The following is a 26,446-nucleotide window of genomic DNA, read 5'->3' on the forward strand; positions in this document are numbered from 1 at the left end:
TTCTATGTCTATGTTTCTAAGACAATGGGATTTAAAAATCATGTTATATTGTGAATTCTTGTGTGAATGTTATTTGGACACTTAGGCTATTTAAAAATGTTAACCTTTTCTTAAGAAATGGATAGATGTTTAGATCTAGTAATTGAATTTTGTAATTAGCTACAATTAGGTAACTAACTAATTATATGCTTTAATTTCAGGTCATCCAAGTAAGATAGATGCTGCTGCACCCGCTGAGTTTCTCCAGCATTTTTGTGTACCTAAGATTGTTTCATATTTGTTTCAGAAATTTTTTTATTTTTTTTTAAATTTCAAAATATTTGTTTCAGAATGCTTCAATCTATAATAACTGAAAATGTCATTCACTCTTAATTTTTAAGAAAGTTATGGGCTTTTGACTGTCCTTGATCACCGCTTTTGAGTTACAGTAAGTCAATGGAAAAGCAATAGGGAACAAGATGCTAATTTCCGAGTATGCAAATGGCCATAACTTTTTTAATACTGAAGATATGAAAGTGAATTAGGTGTCAAATTAAACTTCTTTTTATGCTTTATCTGATGGGATAAATTGCAGACTTGATTTTTAAAATCTCAAAATGTTGTAACATTGCTAGAATGTTGCCAGAGATGCTGCCTGTGCTGCTGAGTGACTCCAGCATTTTGTGTCTATCTCCAGAGATGCTGCCTCTCCAGCTGAGTGACTCCAGCATTTTGTGTCTATCTCCAGAGATGCTGCCTCTCCAGCTGAGTTACACCAGCATTTTGTGTCCATCTGCAGAGATGCTGCCTGTCCCACTGAGTGACTTCAGCACTGTGTGTGTGTGTATGTTGTCACTGTGCTGCTGCAGCTGCTGCAGTCTCTGCTTGCTGCACTCTTGGTGTTTGCAGTGGGAGGGAGGGAGGGAGGGAGCGGGTGAGTGACGCGGTGAGGGAGTGACTGGCTGCAGACGTGAGGCCGCTCTCTGCTCCTTCCTGCTGCCCGCCTGTAGGCCGCGATGGCGACCACTTTCGTGTCGGTGCCGCTGAAGAAGGCGGCCGAGGTGGACCTGTTCAAGCCCCTCTCCAAGTTCATCGGGGCCACCTACCCGAGTGGGGAGAGCCAGGCCGAGTACGTGCGGGCGGCCGAGGAGGTGAATAAGCTGCGGAAGAGCGCCGTGGGCCGCCCGCTGGATAAACACGACAGCTCCCTGGACACTCTGCTGCGGTGAGTTAGGCCCTGCACCCTCTGTCTGATCTCTCCTTTCCACACCTTGCCCTTCCTCCCTTATGTGTGTCTCCCTCCTGACTCTCACTGAAGAAGGGTCTCGACCCGAAACGTCGCCCATTCCTTCTCTCCAGAGATGCTGCCTGTCCCTCTGAGTTTCTCCAGCATTTTGTGTCCCTCTCCTGAGCTGGGACTCGATGGGGACCCACGGCAGGGACACCAACCACAACATAAACCAAAACATACAGGTCTGGTGCCAACAGGTCGTCCTTGTGAAGGAGGCCTACAGCGAGGCAATCCTCTGACTCACTTTTACTGCCTCCTTTCAGAAGGAAACTTTTAAACAATATTCTTCCTTGTTCAATTGCATCTATGATTATTTTAATTAGTTAGTATTTGGATATTTTTTTCTCAGCAGTGGGATATTGAGACCGCCTGTCGTTTAAATCGAGCATAACCACAACCATTAGGAAGTTCGAGATACTTTCAGGAAGTAATCTGAATGGCGAATTATTGTGTCGCAGAAGACTCAACTATTGGCTTGAAATCATTCAGGAAAAAAACTTTTTGGGTCCCTATTTCGTGATTTGTTTACTGCTACGGGATATTGTTTTGGGGTCCCTCTAAAAATCCATTTGTATTCTGTAAAGTGGGCTTCTAAATTGCCCCAATTATATTTCCCGGAAGTATTGGATTTTTCGTTGTTGTTAAACCTTAAGCTGCACGAGTTAGTACTTTGGTTTTAAAATTAACTTGAGAACAAAGTAACCACGTACATTAATGTTGCCTTGTTAAGATTAAATGTGAAAAGAAAAGTGACAGATTAAATTTTTTAAAAAAGATTGAATACTGGAGGTAAGAAGTAAAAACAAAGTGCTGAATCTCTCACGGGTTAAGTGGTACCGTTGGGTATAAGAAGCTTTCCCACTATTAACCTAGAGTTACACAGCATTAACCTAGAGTTGCACAGCCAACTTATCCATGTTGACCAAAATGCTAGTCCTATTTGGCTCATGTTTCTATAAGTCTTTCCTATCCATGCACATTATGGGTGATACATTGGTGTATCTGGTAGAGTTGCAACCTCACAGCACCAGAGACCTGGGTTTGATCTTGACCTTGGTTGCTGTCTGTTTGCATGTTTTCCCTGTGACTGCATGGGTTTCATCAGGGTGCTCCCCCTTCCCTCCACATCCCAAAGACGTACGGGGTTGTAGGTTAATTGGCCTCTGTGAATTGCCCCTAGTGTGCCAGCAGTGATGCAAAAGTGAAATAACACAGAACTAGTGTGAAGGTGCAATTGATGGCCGGTGTGGTCTCGGTGGGCTGAATGTTTCAGATGGATTGGTAGAGCTGCTGCTTCCCAGCACCAGAGACCTGAGTTCGATCTTGTCTATGGGAACCCAGGTGTCTGGTGCTGTGCAGAGTTTGTGCATTCTCTACCAGCCTCTACCATCACCTTCTCTCTTTCTTCTATTGCCAAGCCAATTTTGGATCCATTTGTCAACAATTTAACTTTCTTTTAGATTGTCTCCCACATAGAGGCCCTACTAAGGTCCATGTAAATCGCATCAATGGTCCTGCCCTCGTCAACACACTTTGTTATTTCTACATCATTTCAATCAAATTGGTCAGACATAATCTGACCAAGTCATGTTGGCTGTCTCTGATTAGACCCTGCCTTTCCAAAATGGAGACGTATACTAGATTTCCACCTATGTCGTCACTGAATTCTCCAATTACAAAGTCTGTTTCCTTTTTGGTATTGTAATGTAGAATATTAATTTAGGATCTCATCTATACCCTTGACTCCTTACGCAGTTTTCCCCTGTAGTCCCTAATGGGCACTACTTTTTCAGTGGTTATTCCTATGCTCTTGGTGTATTTATAGAAATGTAGTCTTGATGGCCCTCACTAGTTATTAGTTCCCAAAATCTGTAAAATGCTTCTTTTTCTCTCTGTCCTGTGATAGCCTTGGTTCCCCCTACTTGTTACCTTGGCTTTTACGTGTATAGAAACATGTTGACAATCAACATAGGGGAATCGTAGGTTTAGGTTGAGAGGTGAATGATAGAAATCTGATGGGCAACTTTTTCCACAGATAGTGATTGGTATATGGAACAAGTTGTTAAAAGAAGTATTCAAAAGGGAACTGCAGATGCTGGAATATCGAAGGTACACAAAATTGCTGGGGAAACTCAGCGGGTGCAGCAGCATCTATGGAGCGAAGGAAATAGGCGACGTTTCGGGCCGAAACCCTTCTTCAGACAAAAGAAGTAGTTGAGGCAAGCATAATGACCACTTTTTAAAGACATTTGAACAGATACAAAGATATAAAAGGTTTAATGGCAATGGGCCAGAAGCGGGCAAATTGAACAAGCTTAGATAGGTCATTATTGGCATGGACAAGTTGGGCCAAAGGGCTCGTTTCAATGCTCTCTGACTTGATATTTCTTCTTTTAATTATTTCCTTAATGGAGGTGTAGACCTACCTACAAATAGGTATTATTAGTCTACTTTTGCTAGGTTTGCATAATATAGCTCTCCTGGACCATAATGCCACACTGGTGGGCATTAAACTAGATTGGCAGGGGTGTGGGATTTGATGCAGGACCAAGGCAGGTGGGACGCTGGAAGGTGGTATGGATGGTGATTAAATAAAGTTTTGTGGACAGAATAAGCAGGAAGAAGGCAGGGAATTAGGGAGGGTTGGTTTAAATTGCACTTTTTTTAATATGAGAGGCCTGACAAGTAAGGGAGATGAACTCGGGGCGAGGATAGCTACGTGCGACTGGAAAATTGTAGCCATTACAGAAACCTGGTTCAGAGAGAGACAGGACTGGCACCTTAATGTTCCAGGATAGAGATGCTTCAGCAACGATAGAGGTAGGAGGTGGAATCATAAATCAATTAATGGATTATTGATTAAGGGGGATGTCATGATAGTGTTCAGAGATGACATTACGGATATTTTGTCTAGTGAGGCTATATGGGTGGAGCTGAGAAATAGAAATGGATGATCACCTTGTTGGGGGATGTACTACAGATCCTCAACGGGTCAACGGGAATTAGAAGAACAAATATGCCAGGAGATTAAAGGCAGCTGCAGGACTAATAAAGTTGTTATAGGGGCTTTTAACTTTCCCAATATTGACTGGGAATGTCATAGTGCAAAGGATTTAGACGGGGCAGAATTTATTAAATGTGTTCATGAAAGTTTCTTCATGCAATATGTAGAGGGCCCTACACGGGAGAGGGCAACGCTTGATCTAGTTTAGTGACCACTGTTATATTAGCTTTAAGATAGTTATGGATAGAAACAAGGTGGGGCCGCAAGTTAAAATTCTAAATTGGGACAAGGCCAACTTTGAAGGTATTAGATTGGAGCAGATAAACACAAAAAGCTGGAGTAACTTGGGACAGGCAGCATCTCTAGAGAGAAGTAATGGGTAATGTTTCGGGTCGAGACCCTTCAGGTTGTTTGATGGAAAAGGAACACCTGGAAAGTGGTTAGACACAAAGCTGGAGTAACTCAACAGGTCAGACAGCATCTCTGAAGAAAAGGATTTGGTGACGTTTATGTGTTCCCTGAACGCATTTAAAGTGGGATGTTTTTAAGTGTGATGACAAGATTCCAGGACTTGCATGTCCCTGTAAGAGTGAAGGGCAAAGCAAGTAGGTGTAAGGAAGCTTGGGTGACAAGTGAAATTGAGACTCTCGTCAAAAATAAGGAGGGTGGTATGGGGCAGGTAGAGGCAGCTGGGGTCAAGTGATTCCCTGGAAGAGTTTTGGGAACTGAGAAGCAAACTAAAAAAGGAAATAAAGAAGGCAAAAAGGGGACAGCTCTGGCAGATAATATTAAGGATAATCCCAAGCAATTTTGCAAATATATTAAGGGAAAGGGGTAACCTGAGAGAAAATGAGGCCCCTCAGGAATCAAAGCGGTCAACTCTGTGTGGAGCCACAGGAAATGGGCAAGGTCCATAATGAGTATTTCTCCTCTGTTTTTTCTGTGGATAAAGACATAAGGACTGGGGAACTTGGGGCTGTCAATGGAAGTGTCTTGAGTCCAGTCAGTGTTATGGACGAGGGGGTGCTGAAGATCCTGGCGCGTATAAAGATAGACAAATCTCCTGGGCCTGACCAGATATATCTGAGGACACTGGGATGCTAGAGAGGAAATTGCAGGTGCGTTGGCTGAGATTTATGGGTTGTCATTAAATGCAGGTGAGGTGCCGGAAAACTGGAAGGTGGCCAATGTTGTGCCTCTATTTAAGAAGGGCTGCAAGGAAAAGGCTGGGAACTACAGGTCTGACGGTCTAACATCTGTGGTCAGAATGTTACTAGAGTGTATTCTGAGGGATAAGCATTTAAATGGACATAGTCTGTTAAGTAATAGTCAGGATGGTTTTGTACGTGGGAATAAATCTTATTGTTTTTTTTAATGTGTGACCAAAAAGCTTGAGGGTAGAATTGTAGCAGTATATATATATATATATATATATATAGATTTCAACAAGGCATTTGACAGGTTTCCGCCTGGTAGACTGCTTTGGGTGGTTAGATCGCATGTTACGCGCTTTGGGCAGAGGTTGAGCAGGGTAGGAATTTATTACATAGCGCAGGAGGATGAGGGGTGATCTTAGACAAGATCATGAGCGGAATGGATAGGGTAAATTCACAGAGACACAAAATGCTGGAGTAACTCTGCGGGCCAGGCAGCATCTCTGGAGAAAAGGAATAGGTGACGTTTCAGGTCGCGACTCTTCTTCTGACTGGTCTCGACCCAAAACGAGTTTGAAGAAGGGTTTTGACCTGAAACGTCACCTATTCCTTTTTCTCCGGGCGGCACGGTGGTGCAGCGATAGAGTTACTGTCCTACAGTGCCAGAGACCCGGGTTCAATCCTGACTATGGGTGCTGTCTGTATGGAGTTTGTACGTTCTCCCCATGATTTGCTTAGGTTTCCTCCCACAGTCCAAAGACTACCTTTGTAGTTAATTGACTTGGTAAAATTGTAAATTGTCCCTATTGTGTGTAGGATAGTGTTAATATGCAGGGATCACTGGTCGGTTCGGACACGCTGTTTCAGTGCTGCATCTCTAAACTAAAGTTTGAATAAAATGTCACCTTCCCTCCGATAATCAAGGAATGTGAAATGAAGAGTCAGCAAAAGCAATTATTGTTATTTAATTGGATCCCTTTAAAAATAACTGCATTGAAAGAAATGGATTCTTGATTAGAACAAATTAGATGATAAAAAAAAATCTAATACAGCTCATGTGTGAATAAGACTTCAAGGAAAAACATATTACAATCCAGTCACCGAGAAGAAGAATATTCTAAACCTGTAATGCAGCCACTTTGGATAGAAGCTCTCAAAGATTAAATTTTAAAATTCCATGACATCATATGGAACCAGTTCAAAACACTCATAACAGGTCCAGGACAATGGGTGAAGAGAGGTGCAGTGTTTTGAAAATACAAACAAGCATTTCTTTCAAAATTGTTTAATTGTGAAACTGGTGGGACGATTTAAAAATTTTAAATCAAATGCTTTATATTTATAAATGCTGTGATTGTAACCCATCTACCACCACTCCGCCCAACTTTCCAGGAGATCCAATTCTCTCCGTATTCTCCCTTAAATATATGATAATATATATAAATATATATAAATATACAAAAATCCATATAAACCAACATACTTTGGCCTGAGTTTTTTGCAGCTTATTTTTAAAATTATAGTTTTAATACTTATTATGGGACTTGTATGAAATTCTTTAAATGTTTCCTTGAGTATGTAAGACTATTATATCAGGTAGATTTTTGAAAATCAAAACCTAAACTGCTGGACCAACTCAGCAAATTGTGTTTATTGTAAAAGTTTCATATCATAGATGATAACATGAGATAATGACTAATTACAAGCCATGATTTGCATTGCCTCCTCTCCAGCTGCAAAGGAAAAATGTCTATTCCTAGAATCTTTGAGTCATACTGCATGGAAATAGGCAACTCGGCTCAGAATGTGCACACTGACCAGCCTGCATCTAACCGTATTAGTTTAGTTTATTATTATTGTCGCGTGTACTGAGGTACCGTGGAAATCGTTTTTGTTGCGTGCTATCTTGTTGCGTCAAACAGAAGATTATACATAATTACAATCATGCCGTACACAGTGTACAGATACAGGATAAAGGGTACATTATTTATTTCAAGATAAAGACCAATTCAAAGGTCTCCAATGAGGTAGATGGTAGGTCAGCAACGTATTAGCTGGTGAGAGGGGAGTTCAGTTGCCTGATAACAGCTGGGAAGAAACTGTCCCTGAATCTGAAGGTATGTGTTTTCAAACATCTGTACTTCTTGCCTGGTGGGAGAGGGGAACAGACAGTGACCGAAGTGAGACTACTCCTTAATTGTGCTGGTGGCCTTGCCGAGGCAGTCTGAAGTGTAGATGGAGTTCATGGAAGGGAGGGTTTGTGTAAAGGTCAGGGCTACGTCCACGATTTTCTTGTGGTATTGGATGGTGCTGTTCCCATACCATCCTGGGTGCATCCCAATAAAATGCTTTCAATGGTGCATCTGTAGAAGTTGGTGAGGATTGTTGGGAACACCTCAAGATTCAAGAGAGTTTATTGTCATGTGCCTCAGATAGGACAATGAAATTCTTGCATGAATAAATAAGCAGATAAAGTGCAAATAAACAGATAATGGACTATTTGTTTTAGTTGAGTTTAATAGCCTGATGGCTGTGGGGAAGTAGCTATTCCTGAACCTGGATGTTGCAGTCCTCAGGCTCCTGAAGGTAGCAGGGAGATGAGTGTGTGGCCAGGATGGTGTGGTTCCTTGATGATGCTGCCAGCCCTTTTGAGGTAGCGACTGCGATAGATCCCCTCGATGGTAGGGAGGTCAGAGCCGATGATGGATGGGCAGTTTACTACTTTTTGTCGTCTTTTCTGCTCCTGGGCACTCAAGTTGCCAAACCAAGCCACGATGCAACCGGTCAGCATGCTCTCTACTGTGAAACTGTAGAAGTTAGAGAGAGTCCTGCTTGACATACCGACTGTCCGTAACCTTCTCAGGAAGTAGAGGCGCTGATGTGCTTTCTTTATTATTGCATCAGTGTTCTCGGACCAGGGGAGATCTTCAGAAATATGCACGCCCAAGAATTGGAAGCTCTTGACCCTCTCCACTGTTGATATAAACGGGCCTGTGTGTCCCCATCCTACCCCTTCCAAAGCTGAACTCCCCAAGCCTTCTAAGGAAGTTGAGGCATTGGTGTGCATTCTTAGCAATTGCTTCGACGTGGTCCAGGACAAATTACTGGTGATATTTACTCCTATGAACGGGGAGCTTTTGATCATCTTTACTTCGGCGCCATCAATGTGTACTCCTCTTCCTGAAGTCAATCACAATCTCCTTTGTTTTGCTGACATTGGGAGAGAGGTGGTTGTTTTGACACCAGGTTCCAAGGTTCACAATCTCCTTCCTGTACTCTGTCTCGTTAGAGACCAAGCTGCACACTTTAGATACAAATCCTGGATATTTGGGGATATCAGAGGAGGAATTCAGAAGTTACAACTAGTCTCACACATTAGTGAGAGTGGAAACAATGACCAGTTAATGTGTGGCTCATGACATTGTGTAGCAGGGTTCCTAGGATTGAAAACCACTGTGGTGGCAAGATTGATTTCAAATTATTTGAAAAGCTACAGCCAGATATTGTTGTGGAAAAATTAAGGTAAATTGCTAGTGGTTGTTTCTGGAACTGAAACAGCACAGAATTAGATTGGATTACAGAAAATAGATATGGTTTGGCGTTGAGTGGAAATGCACAAAGCCTGAAGTAATGATCTTGGTGCATTTCTGGCACATACATCCAGCAGATTGTGCCACTGTGATAGCCAGGACAATGGTGCAGTGGTAGAGCTGCCTGCCTCCCCACAGTGTCAGAGACCCGGATCCTGACTATATGGGTGTGGTCTGTGTGGAGTTTGTACATTCTTCCGTGCTCATGTGGGTTTTATCTGTGTGCTCTGGTTTCCTCACACATTCCAAAGACGTGCAGGTTTGTAGGTTAGTTGGCTCTGTAAATTGCCCCTGGTGTGTAGGATGTGAAACAGAGATAACATTGAACTCGTGTATGGGTTATTGATGGTTGGCATGGACACGTGGGCCTAAGGGCCTGTTTCCATGCTGTATCTCTAAATTAAACTAAACCAGGGTGATTAAAAATGTTAAAAAGAAAATCGGGTTGACTGAAGAAAATTAATGACCTATGGCTATTTTTTTCTGTAGGATCAGAACTGCAAATTCATTTTGGTGGTTAAACTTATTGATCACTGGACATCGGATGTGATTTGGAAAGATGTTTGAGAAGTGTAGAAGTTAAAATGCAAATTTTCAATATTCTCTATGAGACAGTAGTTCTAAGGGCAGATAAGGATAGTATTTTTTGAAGTGCTTCCTGACAATTGAAGATGAAGAATTGCTGAATAGATCTTTTTGATAGCCAAAGGTTAAAAAATATTTCTTGGTAAAGAAACATGGGCAGCTTTTGCCACTTGAACCAATGTTTTGTGATTATCACATATGCAAATGTTTTATGGTCTGTAGATCTCTGAGAATATCAAAAACGAAGGGAATTGATAGGAATTGATAGCAACTCAATTAGGTGGTAGATCTCTATGTATTGATTAATCACGCGATGAACTAGTCTGGCATGAGTTACAGGACAGCCGGCAGCTGAAAGCAGCAGCTGTGTATTGGGAAGTTAGCTCTCTTTACTAAACTGAAGGTATCAGAGGCCTAATAAATTTGAAGCAAATTGGCAGTGGCCATCTGGTTGCAGTGAGATAAGAACCCTCTAGTGGCTTCAGAAGTATTTTGTCAGGCAGAAGAGCTGATCTTACTCTGGTAATAACTACATTATTACCCACAGTTTTTTTTAAAATGTGCCTTTCGCCCCATGGCCATCAAACACCTATTGCATTTAACCTACAGTCATTCTATTCTCTCCATGTTCCCATCAACATCCCTGGGTTTGGGACGTAACAAGGGGAAGCCACAAGTCTCATTGAGACAGATTACTTTATGTCTTGACGGGTTGTTTGCTGTGGAAGATATGAGAGATTGTGTGTTGTTTTGGCAATCGAGTTTGACTGAAGCCATGGCTACATTGCACCAGTTGTTATTGGTGTGTGAATTTGGTACAATAGAGCAAAGTGAGGCAAGTGAAGAAAACATTTCATTGCCAAGGATATATTAAATTAGAGATACAGCGCAGGAACAGGCCCTTCGGCCCACCGAGTCCGCACCAAACAGTAATCCCTACGCACTAACACTGTGCTGCACACACTCAGGACAATTTTACATTGAACCAAGCCAATTGATGCACAAACCTGTCCGTCTAAGGAGTGTGGGAGGAAAATGAAGATCTCGGAGAAAACACACGCAGGTCATGGGGAGAATGTACAAACTCCATACAGACATCACCCTTAGTCAGGATCGAACCTGGGTCTCGGGTGCTGTGAGGCAGTAACTCTAGCATAACGCCACAGTGCCCATTTTTGCAGACTTTTTGGTTTGAATGCAAAGAAGAGAGATGATTAAATTTAAAGTTCCTTGGATTATTGAAATGTTACACTCGGTATTATGTCTTCAAATCCAAGTTGTTTTTTTTCTAGAAAGAGCACAATGCTTGTCGATCCTCAAAGTTTAAATTCTGCTGACCTGGCAATCTCACGTATATATTTGCATGCACTCTGACAGAACCATAACCTCTGGTAATCTTATTAGAGCTATAAAGAATATCATTGCTGTGATCATACTACAATTTGGAGGAACAGCACCTCATATTTCGCTTGGGTAGTTTACACCCCAGCGGTATGAACATTGACCTCGCTAACTTCAAATAGCCCTTGCTTTCCCTCTCTATCCCCTCCCCCTTCCCAGTTCTCCCACTTACTGTCTCCAACTACCTGTTTAAGAAGGAACTGCAGATGCTGGAAAATTGAGGGTAGACAAAAATGCTGGAGAAACTCAGCGGGTGAGGCAGCATCTATGGAGCGAAGGAAATAGGCAACGTTTCAGCTCGAGTCGGTCTGAAGAAGGGTCTCGACCTGAAACTGCCTATTTCCTTCGCTCCATAAATGCTGCCTCACCCGCTGAGTTTCTCGAGCATTTTTGTCTGTCTCCGACTACATTCTATCTTTGTCCTGCCCACTCCCCTGACATCAGTCTGAAGAAGGGTCTCGACCCGAAACGTCCCCCATTCCTTCTATCCAGAGATGCTGCCTGTCCCGCTGAGTTACTCAAGTATTTTGTGTCGACTGATTTAAACCAGCATCTGTAGTTCTTTCTTATACATTTATATTATGCTCACTTAACTTCAGTGGCTTAAAAACTGAAAGGTTAAAAATAAATATGGATCTTATTTACTGGTTTTGCCTTCATCAACTTGTGGACAAGCATTTCAAAATCTCTGGATGAATTTTTGTGTTTGACTCGCACCCTGAATCTGGCTTCAACATGGGACCCAGTTGCCTTTTTATTTGCGACTTGGGTCAGGACACCACACAAAGAAAATCTCTTATAGCAGTGGTGAGTTTCTCAAACAAGTTGGTTTATTCAGGCCTTGGCAGTATATACTGGAAAGCAGTCTGAGAGGAGCCAAAATGCTTCAGTGAATCAAAGCATCGAATCATAGTCATACAGCGTGGAAACAGGCTCATCAGACCCGATTTGTCCACACCGACCAACATGTCCCATTGACATTAGTTCCACCTGCCTGCTAATATCGTTTGGCCAATATCCCTCTCAGCCTATCCTATCCATGTACAAAATGTTTCTTAAATGTTGAGATAGTACCTGCCTCAACACTACCTTAAACCTCTCTCCTCTGGTTCTCGATTCCCCTACTATGGACAAGAGACTATGTACGTTTACCTGATCTATTCCTCTCTAAACTAAACTCTCAAAATTATGTACACTTCTATAAAATCACCCCTCATCCTCCTGCGCTCCAAGAAATGAGTCCTAGCCGGCTCAGCAGTTCCTATAGTTCAGGCCCTTGATTCCTAGCAACATCCTTGTAAATTTTTTTTTTAGATTAGTTTAGAGATACAATGCGGAAATAGGCTCTTCGGCCCACCAAGTCTGCGCCGACCAGTGATCCCTGTGTAACGGCACCTAGTGGGGGCCCTGGTAATGTCGAACCCTCGCTATTAGTTGGCGCGGTCACGTGAACGGGAGAGCGTTTTCGCGGGCTTTCTGTAAAACCATTCATTCGAGCTCCACGCGGTTTGAGTGAGCATCGTTTATTTTGCCTGTCAATATCGACTCGGGTAATCACTTTATTTTTGTTTAAAAAATAAAGAACTTTGTTGTACCCGACTGTCTCGACTCGCCAAACCTGCACATTAACACTATTCTACACACACTAGGGACAATTTTACCAAGACAATTAACCAACAAACCTGTTCATCTTTGGAGTGTGGGAGGAAACCGCAGCTCCCAGAAGAAACCCACGCAGGTCTTGGGGAGAACGTACAAACTCTGTACAGACAGCACACGTAGTGAGGATCGAACTCTGGCGCTGTAAGGCAGCAACTTGAGCGCCCTGGAGAGGAAAAGATCACAAAAAGTAGTAAACACTGCCCAGTCCATCATCGGCTCTGACCGTCCTTCCATCGAGGGGATTTATCGCAGTCGCTGCCTCAAAAAGGCTGGCAGTCTCATCAAAGACCCACACCATCCTGGCCACACACTCATCTTCCTGCTACCTTCAGGTAGAAGGTACAGGAGCCTGAAGACTGCAACAACCAGGTTCAGAAATAGCTACTTCCCCACAGCCATTAGGCTATTAAACCTGGCTCGGGACAAAACTCTGAACATTAATAACCCATTATCTGTTATTTGCACTTTATCAGTTTATTTATTCATGTGTGTATATATTTATATAATGGTATATGGACACACTGATCTGTTTTGTAGTCAATGCTGACTATGTTCTGTTGTGCTGAAGCAAAGCAAGAATTTCATTGTCCTATCAGGGACACATGACAATAAACTCACTTGAACTTGAACTCTTGAACCGCTGTGTTTCTCCAGTATGCAAGGCTCTTGAGTTAACCTTATTACAGACTGGCTCAATATTCTTATAATTTCCAGAAATTTCCACATCAATTTTGATTACTTTAATCTCAATTTCCTATGATTTATTTCAGTGTTGTTGCCTGCAGCAAATGGATTGCCTTGCACTTCTCTAGATTAATTCTATGTGCCAGTTTGCTGCTCAGTGTTTTGTTGTCTATCATTTACTTTCTCATTGTCAATTACAATGCCAGTTTTTGAATAAGCTGAAAGGTACTTAGTCATGACTCTTACATTTAACTCAAAGACAGGAACAAAAACTGCTGAAAGCAAGAGACCAAGTACAGAACCGTGTAAAATTCCACTGCAAGTAGCCTTCCAGTCACTTAAAGTATCCAATATTATCCCAATCCTGTTGCTCATCCATTAAAAAAATAATTTCTCACTTTTTGACAGAAAAATCTTGAAACATTTAGTCCGCTGTGATGGTCCTTGTCACAAGCCTTTTTAAAATCCATGTATTATTTAAAAGGAGATAACATGCTATCCACCAGCAATGTGAAAGTCCGATTCATGACCCATAATGTGACCATTCTCTGCTGGTCAAAGAAAAGGTACTCTGCATAATCCCATTACGAGAACACATCCAATTGCTTTTTTAATAGGATGAGAGGCAGATACCCTCATAGCAATTGAATTTCACATAGAATTTTCTAGAGCCTCAACATCCTCTGTGATTTCTTTTTTCTTTTTCTCCCCTGAAATCCTTCTATGAATTAATTTATTAGGTAGACTGAGTAATATATAATACTTTAAAACGCTTGTTTCATGAGCGTAGAATAACTGAAGCTGAGGTAGAGTTTTGTTCCCCCATGTTTTTTAATTGCAAGGATTGCTCTGAGCTTTTGAGGATGGTGCACAAAATGTTTCAGTTGGCGAATGTAATCTTGGTTCAGTAATATTAGAAGAGTTCAGATTTAAGGCCATTGTCTGGATTTTTGATAAAATGAACATCACTGTACATCACTTGAGGCTGTCATTTGAACGTAGTATTGTCTAAGGGATTGGCTTTTGATGAACCATGTGGTGATGATTTTACCTGATTCAGAGACCCTTTTTCACTATTGGAAGGAGAGCAATTGACTCCAGATGCTAAGATTAAATTCTAAACTTACTAAAAAAAAAACAGGTAATTGATGTAAAATTCTATCTCATTGAAATTTATTGAATGGTGAAAGGCTTGGATAGAGCGGATGTGGAGAAGGTGTTTCTACTAGCGGGAGAGTCCAGGACCAGAGGCCATAGACTCATAATAAAAGGATGTACCTTTAGTAAGATGAGGAGGTATTTCTTTTGTCAGAGGATGGTGAATCTGTGGAATTCATTGCCACAGAAGGTTGTGGAGGCCAAATCAACGGATATTGTTTTCCGTTGGAGATTGACAAATTGTTGATTAGTATTGGTGTCCGAGATTATGGGGAGAAGGCAGGAGAGCGGGGGTTTAGAGGGAAACGTAGATCAGCCATGAAAGGTGGAGTAGATTTGATGGGCAGTATGACCTAATTCTGCTTCTATAACTTATGATATAACCATTTTTTTCAGGTATTACGATCAACTGTGTGCCATTGAGCCCAAGTTCCCATTTGCAGAAAATCAGGTATTTAACACTATGTGTACTACAATAAGTAAATGTGTTACATTTGATGAGGTGTGTTCATTCTTGTAGAAAACTGAATCATTGTATATTGGTTATCAATTACATCTTGACACGCCATATATGAACAGTTTGGTTCATATTTAATTCTTGTGAGAGGAGGGGTATGAAATCGTCAGCCTTTATCTTCATTGCATCATGAAATTGACTTAAACCTCTAGAGTATGCATTCGTATGGTGAAAAGTATAAATCCAGAGGTTGCTATCAGTGATTTCCTGCATCAACATGGAGTATATTGCTTTGCATAATGCTGCAAGATAATCAGTTGATAATTTTATCATCCAATGAGAGCTGATGTAACTGAACCATTCTCAGTTTGAAAAGCCCAGAATGGTTTATTGTTTCCTATATCAAGTATAGGGCATACAAATGTGAAATTATTGGTTAACATTCTCCAAAGTAACCATTATTTGGTTTGTGTTGTAAGTTCTTTCCATTATAATTTGAAAAATAATTAGCCCAATGTTATGGATATGAAACTTTTAAAAGTTTGAAATGTCAATTTCCTTCATCTCATGTACGTTCTAGTGTATGTAAACAGTTTAGAACTATTTTATGAACTGTGCTTTTGTTTCCCTCTGGCTTGATGTCTGTGTATATGTTGTAATGTGATTGCAGCTTGATGAAACAATTCTTGTAGACATTCTTGTAGCTGGGATGTATCAGTAACTTGGGAAAGGGCAAGTCCAGGATCTTCTTGGGCAGCTTTCTTTAACATCGACACCAATGCTGTTGCCTCACCATTGATCACACAATCTGTACAATTTTCAAATCATTCGTGTTCTTGCTATTTTCAAATTGTTTGCTAATTTACCCTACTAGAGAACAATTAATTTTGAGAGCAACCTTGAACTATACTGAAGATAGACACAAAAAGCTGGAGTAAGTCAGTGGGTCAGACAGCAACTCTGGAGAAAAATAACTCATTTTCTCCAGAGATGCTGTCTGACCAGCTGAGTTACTCCAGCTTTGTGTGTCTATCTTCAGTTTAAACCAGCATCTGCAGTTCCTTCCTATATACCTAGAATCTATTATACTGTTCACCTGGTGGGCTCTGTGTGTAATCAAGCTCAAAGTATCTGGTATCAGGCATGCAAACCTCATCTGGTGCTTGTATACTTCAGTCAATACAAATTGAACTGACTTAATCTGTCCACCCTACATCAGTCCTGCCCTCACAGGAATCAATCTAGAAAATTGCTGCCCAATATGACATGACTTTATGCTGGGTTTGGGGACTCAATCTCAAACACCCTTTTCTCAATGGAGACAACCTATGTTGCCTCTCTCGATAATCAAATTCTAGTTAACACTTGTATTTGGGAGCCAAGTTATTGTTTGCTTGGAGACTACAAATGCTAGAATCTTGTGTAGAAAGCAAAATGCTGGAATAACTCACCGGGCCAGGCAGCATTTCTGGAGGATGGGTAGATGGTGTTTTGGGATCAGGATCCTTCTTCAGACTAATTGCAGTAAGGAGAGAGAAAACTGGAAAAGAGGTGGGGGTTGGCCTTGCATTCAATATCTGCATAACAAAGTTCCTTGGCGTTAGTATTACCAGTTATCTGTGGCAACCACATTGAAGCAACAGCCAAGAAGGCACATCAACACCCCTACTTCCTGAGGAGTATCTCCAATGACTCTTTGGACCGAAGAAACCATACTGTCAGGTTGCATCACAGCTTGGTTTGGGAACAGCTCTGTCCAAGACCCCAAGAAATTTTTTAGAGTTGTGAATGTAGCCCAGTCTATTACACAAACCAGACTCCCCACCATTGACTCCATCGACACTTCCTATCCCTCGGAAAAGCAGCCAACATAATCAAAGACTTGCTTCCGCCTGGTCATTCCTCCTTCTCGGGCAGAGAGACAAAAGCTCAAAAGCATGCACAGTCAGAATCGGAAATAGCTTCTTCCATGACCGAAGATGGGGGTTGTCTTTTGGAAACACGTAAACAGGTTGTCCACGTCATTTACCTTGAGATGTTTAAAAACATCTTTCAAAAGATATGTCCTTGGGTATTTGCTATATCAATAGCTAAGGGTTGTCTTGTTATAGACTTTAATTGGCTTCATGTTGCAGTTGTCTTTTGAAGGATGCACAATGGCTTGGATTTATCTGGAATGTTTAATGTAGGTATTAAAAAGGATTCTTAAAGAAGCAAGAGCAAGGTCAAGGCTCAGAAGTATTGTGAGCACAGATTGTGCATAGCTGATTTGGTGAAGAGAGTAGGAGATATATAAGGTACACAAAATTGCTGGAGAAACTCAGCGGGTGCAGCAGCATCTATGGAGCGAAGGAAATAGGCGACGTTTCGGGCCGAAACCCTTCTTCAGACTTATATAAGATTCTCCAGGAGAATAGATGGAAAGGGATCCCTTGTGCAGTGAAGGGATTAAGAAAAGAGAAGAGTTTTGAAATTGATGTTATGCTCAGTAGGAGTAGTGGACTAAGTGGAAGAATTTAGTGTAGTTTAAGATTTGCCAATAGAATATCTCTGTGGATTGTCACCTTGTTGTGCTGGAGAAGCTTGTGTGATCCTGAGATCCCTGAGAGCGATGCCGTCTGGAGCTATGCTTCTGGTAGGCCCACCCATGGCGGTAAGGTCTAGGGGGAGGACTCTGACAAAGAGCAATCCAACCAAGACCGCAATGGTGGGACAGGCGGAGTGGTTGACTTTAGTGGAGCGTCACAACAGCTGGGAAGGCGGATGAAGGCTGCAGTAGAAAAGGGTCTCCGCTCGTCTTGGACTCCTTGCCACTGGATCCTGACCCAGATCTGTCAAGGACTGTGTGATGGCTGTCTGTGCACCAGTTTCCCCACGGTAAACAAAGTCACGCACAGGCGTCCTCCAACCCTGGAGACACCCATTGTCAGCCGTGACCGAGGGGGACATAAGAAGAAGAATAGAATATCTGATTCCTTTCATCTGTTTACCATTGGACAAAAAAATAGCCTAAAGATTATGCACTGTTTCACATAATTTGATGTGCAATTTAAATTGAAGTATCAGATTTTACAAACTAATGTTATTTCACAACAGTGCTATCATCTCCATCCACAACAGACCATTTGAACAGGAGATAAAATGTTAATTGTGTTAGAGCAGGTTGTGTGATGCTTTTCTGAGTTAATTCCACACACAATAGTGCAAAGCTTATCCAGTGTAGATTGCATCAATACATAAAAAGAACAACAAAAATGAAATGTTGAATATCTGCTGGAAATTCTCAAGATGAGCAGCTCCTAGGCAATATCCAATTGAATGACTGTACATCACTTGTGAAAAAAGGTGATATTAACTTTGTTTCACTCTATTATGGATGCTGCTCACATTCTGCATATGTCCACCATTTGTTTTCTGTGAAATTTATCTAGTTAATAAATGCAATGATAGTTTTTACATTTTTGAGTGTGCAAGAAAACTGACAATGTCTAACTTTTTTTGTTAAAGCTTTGTTTAACTTTCACCTGGAAAGATGCATTTGATAAAGGATCTTTGTTTGGAGGATCTGTTAAACTTGGTAGGTATTATTTGTATTATTGTTGCATTACCCGAGGAGAAATCATCTTCCTTGCCCTTCTTAGCCTCTAGTTACTTTGTTCAACCTATCATTGACTCTGCCTCCATCCCTGCCAGCCCTCCAGTTTTCCCTGCTTTCTTACCAATTTTTCCTGATTCCTGATCATTGGTCGGTGCAGACTCAAAAACTAAAACTATATTTAGGTCATATTTATTTCTAAAGTTCCTCAAAGGTAATGAAAACCATTTATTTTGTGCATAATGGCTTTTTTTAAATTAGTGATTTTGTAATTTGTATTTTATAATAATTTTAACATTATATAATTTATGTTTAATTTGTTATTTTGTTTGTCTGAGTCTATGTGCCTGTGTTGCTGTTTTTTTCATGGTTCTGTACCTCAACTTATGACTGGCAGCTCCCAGACTGGGCTGTCAATGCCACTCCTGGCCCGCACCAACTCCCCAGCCGCTTCTCGGCTGGGCTGCTGACATCACCCCCAGCCCGCACTGCACTCCAGCCACCTGTGGGCCGTGACCAGTGAACCTGCCGATCCTCAACTCGCCTGCATTTCAGGCCTAATTCCAGACCAAGTGTATGAAGAAGGGTCTAGACCCGAAACATCACCTATCCACATTCTTCACTGAAACTGCCTGATTTTGCTAAGTTATTCCAACACTTTTTGTCCTTTTGTGTATTAACCAGCATCAGCATATCTTTGTTTCTACAACTTACACAATGATACTCTGTTACTTGGTAATCCCTTACTCAGTTAGAGCGGACAATCGGCAGCAATGGACACCCATTCCCACCCCGACCACCCATTCCCATCCATGATGACCAGGGTTTACTATATTGCAGTGACCTTCATGTATCAAATCATTGCACAATTTTTCATGATCGTGTAGTTTACAGAGGGTGGAGGGGAATCAGCATAAGGTAATAAAGAAGTGGTTTTACATGGATTTTACAAAAATAATTTCAGTCTGGACTGCAATGATGGGTGGATCCAAGCAAGTGGTGCACGCAGATATGAAGGTGATGGTGGATCAGAAGGATCAATAACGGATTTTTAAATTGATGTTGTAAATGGACAGGGGAACCAATGATGGAAAGTGAAGATGAGGTTGAGGCCTAGTGAATTTATGGGATTGAATGGAGGATGCTGAGTCAAATAGTACACCAATGTACTATTCCCTGGCTACAAGATTGGGTCATCAATCAATGCCAATTATGAAATCTTTAAACTCAAATATTCAAAATTTTGAAATATATAATTACATGTATGTCAATGGCGTTTTGTACAATTAAACTGTTAGAAAACAAGATCAATTTGTGAATGAAATGTAAACATAACATAAATGTGCTGTAAATCTGAAACAAACAAAAAATACTGGAAGCACTCAACTAGTAAGACCTGTGAAAAAGAAACAAGAGTAAAATATGTAAGAAGGAACTGGTTTACACCGAAGATAGACACAAAATGTTGGAGTAACTCAGACAGGATCACTGGAGAGAAGGAATCGGTAAAATTTGGGTCGAAGAAGGGTCTGAAGAAAGGTCTCGACCCGAAACGTCACCCATTCCTTCTCTCCAGAGATGCTGTCTGTCCCGCTGAGTTACTCCAGCATTTTGTGTCTATATCAACGAGAGTATCATGTTGGGTTGAAAAGCATTTTTTGCTTTTGGTGTCATCCACAAGAGGGTGTTGTCACTCAAGGTAGACATACTAAGTGTTTGATTGAAGAATTTGATTATCTGTTGTGCTGCTCAAGATGCAGTGTCCAAGAATTTTGTAAAGTTTGATGACAGCCATCCATAATTGATCAAGGTGAGGAATTGTCGCATGTGTGACAATACCCTCCTTAACAAGGTTAATTACTTTTGGTTTCCCTGGGCAATGGAATTCAATTGCTGAATAGTTGCCCTTTATTTTGGAAAAATATTTGAAGTCAATAGAAATGAAAAGAACGTAGGAGTGATTTGCGATCAACTTTTGCAATTAAAAAATCACCATTCCCTTAATTTTTACGAGCGTGCCTTATTGCTCCATGTTGGACCAGTAGAGGTCGAGGGCTTGGTGGGCCGATATACAGCCGTTATGGGAACAGATCTGCTGGCTCCGGCCGGGCCGATCGCGACCTCATCTGGACTTCTAGGTGCCACATTTGTTGGTGCACTTCTGGGTGGGGGGGGGGGGGGGTTTGTCCGGATTCAAGAAGGGGCCAGACTACCAGTTGTACTAGATCTTACATTTTATTCAAACATACCTCTTCAGTTAAATGCCACGCAACCTGTTTTATTTGATCCAGCAGCTGCCAAGTGTACAAAGGTGAGAAATTATAATTAAGAAGATTTTAACTACTGAGCTGATAATTTCCTGTATTTGATTACAGCCCTTGCAAGTTTGGGATACGAAAAGACTTGTGTTTTGTTCAATGCTGGTGCCTTAGCCAGCCAAATTGCAGCAGAACAGAACCTGGAGAATGATGAGGGGCTGAAATCTGCAGCCAAGTATTATCAGGTGAGCAGACCTCACCGCTATACATCCTTAACCTTTGTTTTGATGAGGTGTCTCAAGATTCCTCTTGTGAAGCTTTTCTTCATATATTTGGCAATTTTAATCTCCATGCCTACTAGCATTGTATCTTTTACTATGATCCATCTTCATTGAATCGCCTGGTTTTGTTTCACTGGTTACTTCAAATTAAAATGACTCTTGCTTGAAATCATACATTTTGGACTGTAGTATGAGGCATATTGTACATCTGCTAACTCAATGAGAGAGCTCTCCAATTAGTCCCTCTTTCCACTTAACTCAATTTTTTTTCATTTATATATTGTCAGCTGGTTTGTTGAAAGTTATCGCTGAAATTGTTTCTGTTATCTTGAACTTGTAAAACTTTTTTAAACATTTAACAGCAGGCCAAGCAACACAATTTAGCAGAAGATGTCAAACTGTCAAATATTTAGAACTCTCTGAATATTTGAGATGTGGAAATGTCCAGAAATTATTTAAAATTTATGACAAACTACTTTGCAGATTCACCTATCCACCTATCTATATACTATTACTAAAACTCTCATCTTGACCACTTCCGGTCTGTGTTGTAATTAAAGTTGCACCAAACTATCCTATAGTGCCATGATTTTTTCGCCACCTTACTCACTGTTCTCCTCCGCTCCAAGCCACCAAGTTTTGTTCCGAACGGTGCAATATTAGAAAAGTTATGAAGGTTTAAAAAATCGTGAGATCAGCAGATTGGTCTTCTCGCCTGTCAGTCACCATGTAGGTAACGCCCCTTCCGGGGGCGAGGAGAATAAAGCCCCGGAGGCCGGGCATGAGTCAGGCAGCCTGGAAGCCGTGTGAGAGTTGAACCAGAACTGTGAGTCCACCAGCCGTGAGTGACTGAACTGAGAGTCTACAAGCCGTGAGGGAGTGAACTGTGTCCACCAGCCGTGAGTGACTGAACTGTGAGTCCACCAGCTGTGAGTGACTGAACTGTGAGTCCAAGAATCCATTTGGCCCACAATGTCCATACTAGCCCTCTGGAAACTAGTCCCTTCGGCCCACAACACCCATACCAGCGCCCCAGGAAGCGCCCCACCCCCTCACCACTGGCCACCAATATTGGAATTGGCGGAGAGGTGGAATATTGCGTTGGGGGACCAGCCCTCCTGTGCGAAAATGGGACCCAACGGGTCCCACGGTCTAGTTTAAATTAATGGCAAGGCATTGTTTGTGGGAATTTCCCCACATTAATGCATGAGGAATATCTGCAACTTCACATTCCCATGACTGGTTGTGATTTATTGGGATTTCTTGTTGATGTTCAGCAACTGAGGTACCTGGACCTTTAAATGGCAGAGGATCTTGAGTGAATGGTTTTACTCAGTTCCCTGTCTTGCATGCTGGTTAGTGGTTGCAAGCACAATTTATGATTAAAATGTCTACTATACACTGAAGCTGTACTTTTTAGGCGGCGCCGTCCTGTGTGGTATGGCTGCCCAGCCTGCAGCTGTATGTTTTTCATCTTTTTTAAAATTTTTAGTCAGTTGAGTGTTTTGTTTTTAGGAGTTCTAGTCTTTTTTATGTGGGGGGGGAGGGGGGGTGGAAGGGGAAGGGGGAAACTACTTTCTAGGGTCCCTACCTGGTCAGAGAGGCTGCTTTTCTGCGGGCTGCACCTTCGACCCGTCCTCGCGGCCTACCAGCGGGCCTGGAGCGGCGTTTCCTGAGGGGACCGCCCAGAACCTCGGCAAGGCGGCGGCAAGGCGCTGGAGCGCTATTGTGGAGCGCAGCGGGCGATGCCTTGCGCGGGTAGCCGCGCTGGAGCTGTGGGACTGTGGAGCGAGCGGCGGCGCTGAACTTTTCATCGGGAGCCTGGGATCTCTCGGCGAACATCGGGCCTCCATAGAGGCGACTGCGGAGGCCTCAATAGGCTCGAGTATGGGTGAACTGGGGATGGGGACTGGACATTGTGCCTTCCCCCACAGTGGGAACGATTGTGGGGGGATGTTTTTATGTTTATTGTTAAATTTCTTTAATGTCATGTCTAATCTTTATCTGTGTGCTGCATGACGAGACAAATTTCACTACACCATTTGGTGTATGTGACAATAAATGTTCTTTGTTCTTTAAATAAACAGCGGTTAACCACGCGTACACTGCGAATGTTACACTGAGTCCTAACTAGCATGTTTACACAACCCAAGTCATTTAAATTTTGTTCAGGTTTCCATTCAACCCCTGGACCCTGCTGTTTTATTTAATTAGATCAAATTTGACCTCAAATCCATTGAGTCACTTGGTTCATATATATCCTCAATATCCTTATTTAACAAAAATGCTTTTGAGGATAGAATTTCAAATTTTTCTTTTGATGATGTGGAAAACTGTTTCCTGATTATTCTGCTGAATGTCCTTGCTCTAATCTCTATATTTATCAGTAATACATGAAAAATTAGTAACCACACAAGTCAACTAATCCTATCTTTTTCACTTTTCACCCTTTGGTGAGATCACAGATGAAGCAATGTGTTCTTTTTCTCACTACTATAGCTTGCCACCGGCATTTTCCAGCATATCAAGGATAGTGTACTGTCAGCACTGAATCGTGAGCCCACCATGGACATTTCTCCAGATACAGTTGGAACTCTCAGTTTAATTATGCTGGCTCAAGCGCAAGAAGTGTTTTTCCTGAAAGCGGCAGCTGGTAAATATGACTATTCAAGTTAATTTTTTTGTTTTTGCTATTTACGAATGTCAGGGGGGAATCATGACAGAAGTCTCCTCGTTGCCATCCCCGGAAACGATGACACGATGCACATGCGTCGGGCGACCAATTCTGTCAACATGTTGGACGACGACGGAAGCCAACAGCGAGCTCTGCGTCGTCTGACACACGAGCGAACAAACTAATGTCAGGGATTCCTGATTTGGTTAAGTGTACTTTGTAGTGGTTTTTATTTTTAAGTAGTCGGCATACATTGCGTGAAATTATAAGGCAATACAGGTGCACAACCTTTTATCCGAAGATCCAAATAACGAAAACCTCCGAATAGCGGACATTTTTTCGGTCCTTGAAGAAAGGTCCGTGAAAACGTTCACCGAAGGCGGCCCGCAGAGGTGACAGCGGAACCTCCGGTCGGTCCTCGAAGAAAGGGGAACTAAATCCCCATTCATAAAAGAGAAGGTGAGGGTACATTGCGCGGGAGAGTAGGTGGGAACTTTTTAACTCAGCGGGCAGGCAGCAGCAGATTGTCGCTCCCTTCAGTTTCACCCCACCTACACCCCTCTGCTTCCCGGCCATGTGTGTGACCCCTTCCCTCCCCTCTCCAGCTCCCCGCCCATTGCACCGGCGCGGGGGCTTTGCACTGTCTTCACGTCGGCGATGCCAGCAGGTCAGTGCCAGTCACCGGAGACGTCAGGACCAACGGGACACCGACCCCCAGGCCCACTGCAAGCACGGAGATCCCAGAGACCCACAGCCAGCAGCAGCCCAGCCCCGTTCCAACTCCAGAGGAAAACTGCAAACTGGCCGGAGACGTCAGGACCACCAGAAGCCGCTCCCCGATGGGCCGCTACGGCGACAAGTGGCAGTTCGCCCACAGCCCGAGCTGCGCCCCCTCATCGGGACACCGACCCCCAGGCCCACTGCAAGCACGGAGATCCCAGATCAGCAACTCCAGCCCAGCCCCGCTCCAACTCCAGAGGAACACGCTCCCCGTATGGGCAGAAGCTGATGGTGTGCAAGGGACGTCTTGTTCTTGGGGTCGCGCAGCTCGGGCTGTGGGCGAACTGCCACTTGTCGCCGTAGTGGCCCATCGGGGAGCAGATTTCTCTGGAGTTGGAGGGGGAGGGGGGTATTGTGCTGTTTGATCGCCCCCTACTATCCCAGGGACAGGGAGACAGGGCGTTCACCGAGGGCGGCCCGCAGAGGTTACAGCGGAACCTCCGGTCGGTCCTCGAAGAAAGGGGAACTAAATCCCCATTCATAAAAGAGAAGGTGAGGGTACATTGCGCGGGAGAGTAGGAATCCCAAGACAAAGTTGAGTGCGTTCACCGAGGGTGGCCCGCAGAGGTGACAGCGGAACCTCCGGTCGGTCCTGGAAGAAAGGGGAACTAAATCCCCTTCATAAAAGAGAAGTGGAGGGTATATTGCCCGGGAGGGTATATCGCCTACCTGGAAGAAACCGGACATTTTTTCCAGGATGTCGTCTGCGCACCAAAGCTCACCAAAGCTCACGTTTGGCGCTAAACATGGCACGCCAAAGCTCACGTTTGGCGCCAAACGCACGTCGCCTCTGCTGCACACGGATATAAGAGTGTGAAAATGTCGCCTTAGGCCGCCTAAGGGCATGTAGCCCAGCTAGGGTGACATGAGTGCGAGAGGTGATTCAATGCTGCGGTCACATTTACAAATTCAGGAATTCATTCAACACACTGCATTTCATACAGACATTTATTCTGCAAGAAAAAACTACATTGAAGACTCAAACTCGCGACCGAGGAACTGCCGGGATCAAGGCGCAAACTCACGACCTTGCGGATATGAGCCGAGCACTCTACCACTGAGCCAGCCATTAAAATCTACGCTAAAAAATTTCCATTCCGAAGGCCGACAAATTCCGAATTACGAAAAGTGTCTGGTCCCAAGGCTTTCGGATAAAAGGTTGTGCACCTGTAATTAGAAGACCAAACTGAAAATTTATTTGACTTTAACTGTGCTTTGGGAATCTCAATGCTAATTGGACCTGCAAGTCACTTGAACTTCTTTTTGCTTAGTAACACTGAACAAAAATGTTTTCTTAATGTGCTAACCTTTTGGGGGTCCAATCTTCGGGGTCAATGTTGCCATAAACTTGTATCTTTGATATTGAACTGTCCAAACTGTTCTTACCAGAGCTTGCTGATCTTGCTGCTGTCAATTCAGTGGCATCTGTTCTCGTTCTTCTAAAGATAGACATAAAAAGCTGGAGCAACTCAGCGGGACAGGCAGCATCTCTGGAGAGAAGGAATGGGAGACGTTTTGGGTCGAGACCCTTCTTCAGACTAGTCTGATCGACTTAATCTGCATTTACTTGTCTCTCTGTGTGCTACAAATCTGCCATCCTAGAAAGCAGTTTGCAAAAACTTTGTGATACAAATACATCTCCTGCTAGGGAACGATCAAAACTACAATACTTTTGAGTAATGCCTCATCAGAATTCTGTGTAATAGAGTCATACCGCATAGAAAAACACCGTTCTGAAAAAGTTACTTTTATAACAATTAAATAGGTTCGCTTCTTAATATACAGACAACTCACAAACCGTTTGGCAGACCAGTTCAAAACTTTACTTATTATCGACCGATGGAAGGGAGGGATAACTCTAGTCAAGTGAGCAATACAGACACTTCACTGTCC

The 26,446-nt window shown here is 42.7% G+C and overlaps 1 protein-coding gene across 4 annotated transcripts in view; it reads left to right on the forward strand.

The window, feature by feature from the left end:
- Positions 1–900: 900 nt before the first annotated feature.
- LOC116972395 (programmed cell death 6 interacting protein) overlaps positions 901–26,446 on the forward strand; it is a 65,301-nt gene continuing 39,755 nt past the window's right edge. For 2 of the 4 annotated variants that reach the window (XM_033020031.1, XM_033020030.1), the window contains exons 1-5: positions 901–1,204; positions 14,905–14,959; positions 18,473–18,542; positions 20,936–21,063; positions 23,599–23,752. In XM_033020031.1, coding sequence (XP_032875922.1) covers positions 996–1,204; positions 14,905–14,959; positions 18,473–18,542; positions 20,936–21,063; positions 23,599–23,752 — 616 coding nt within the window. In that variant the 5' untranslated portion in view covers positions 901–995. The remainder of the gene's footprint in view (positions 1,205–14,904; positions 14,960–18,472; positions 18,543–20,935; positions 21,064–23,598; positions 23,753–26,446) is intronic. The other 2 variants (XM_033020028.1, XM_033020029.1) reach the window with 1 other exon arrangement.

This window comes from Amblyraja radiata, chromosome 4 (genome assembly GCF_010909765.2).
Source record: "Amblyraja radiata isolate CabotCenter1 chromosome 4, sAmbRad1.1.pri, whole genome shotgun sequence".
NCBI classification, from domain to species: Eukaryota; Metazoa; Chordata; class Chondrichthyes; order Rajiformes; family Rajidae; genus Amblyraja; species Amblyraja radiata.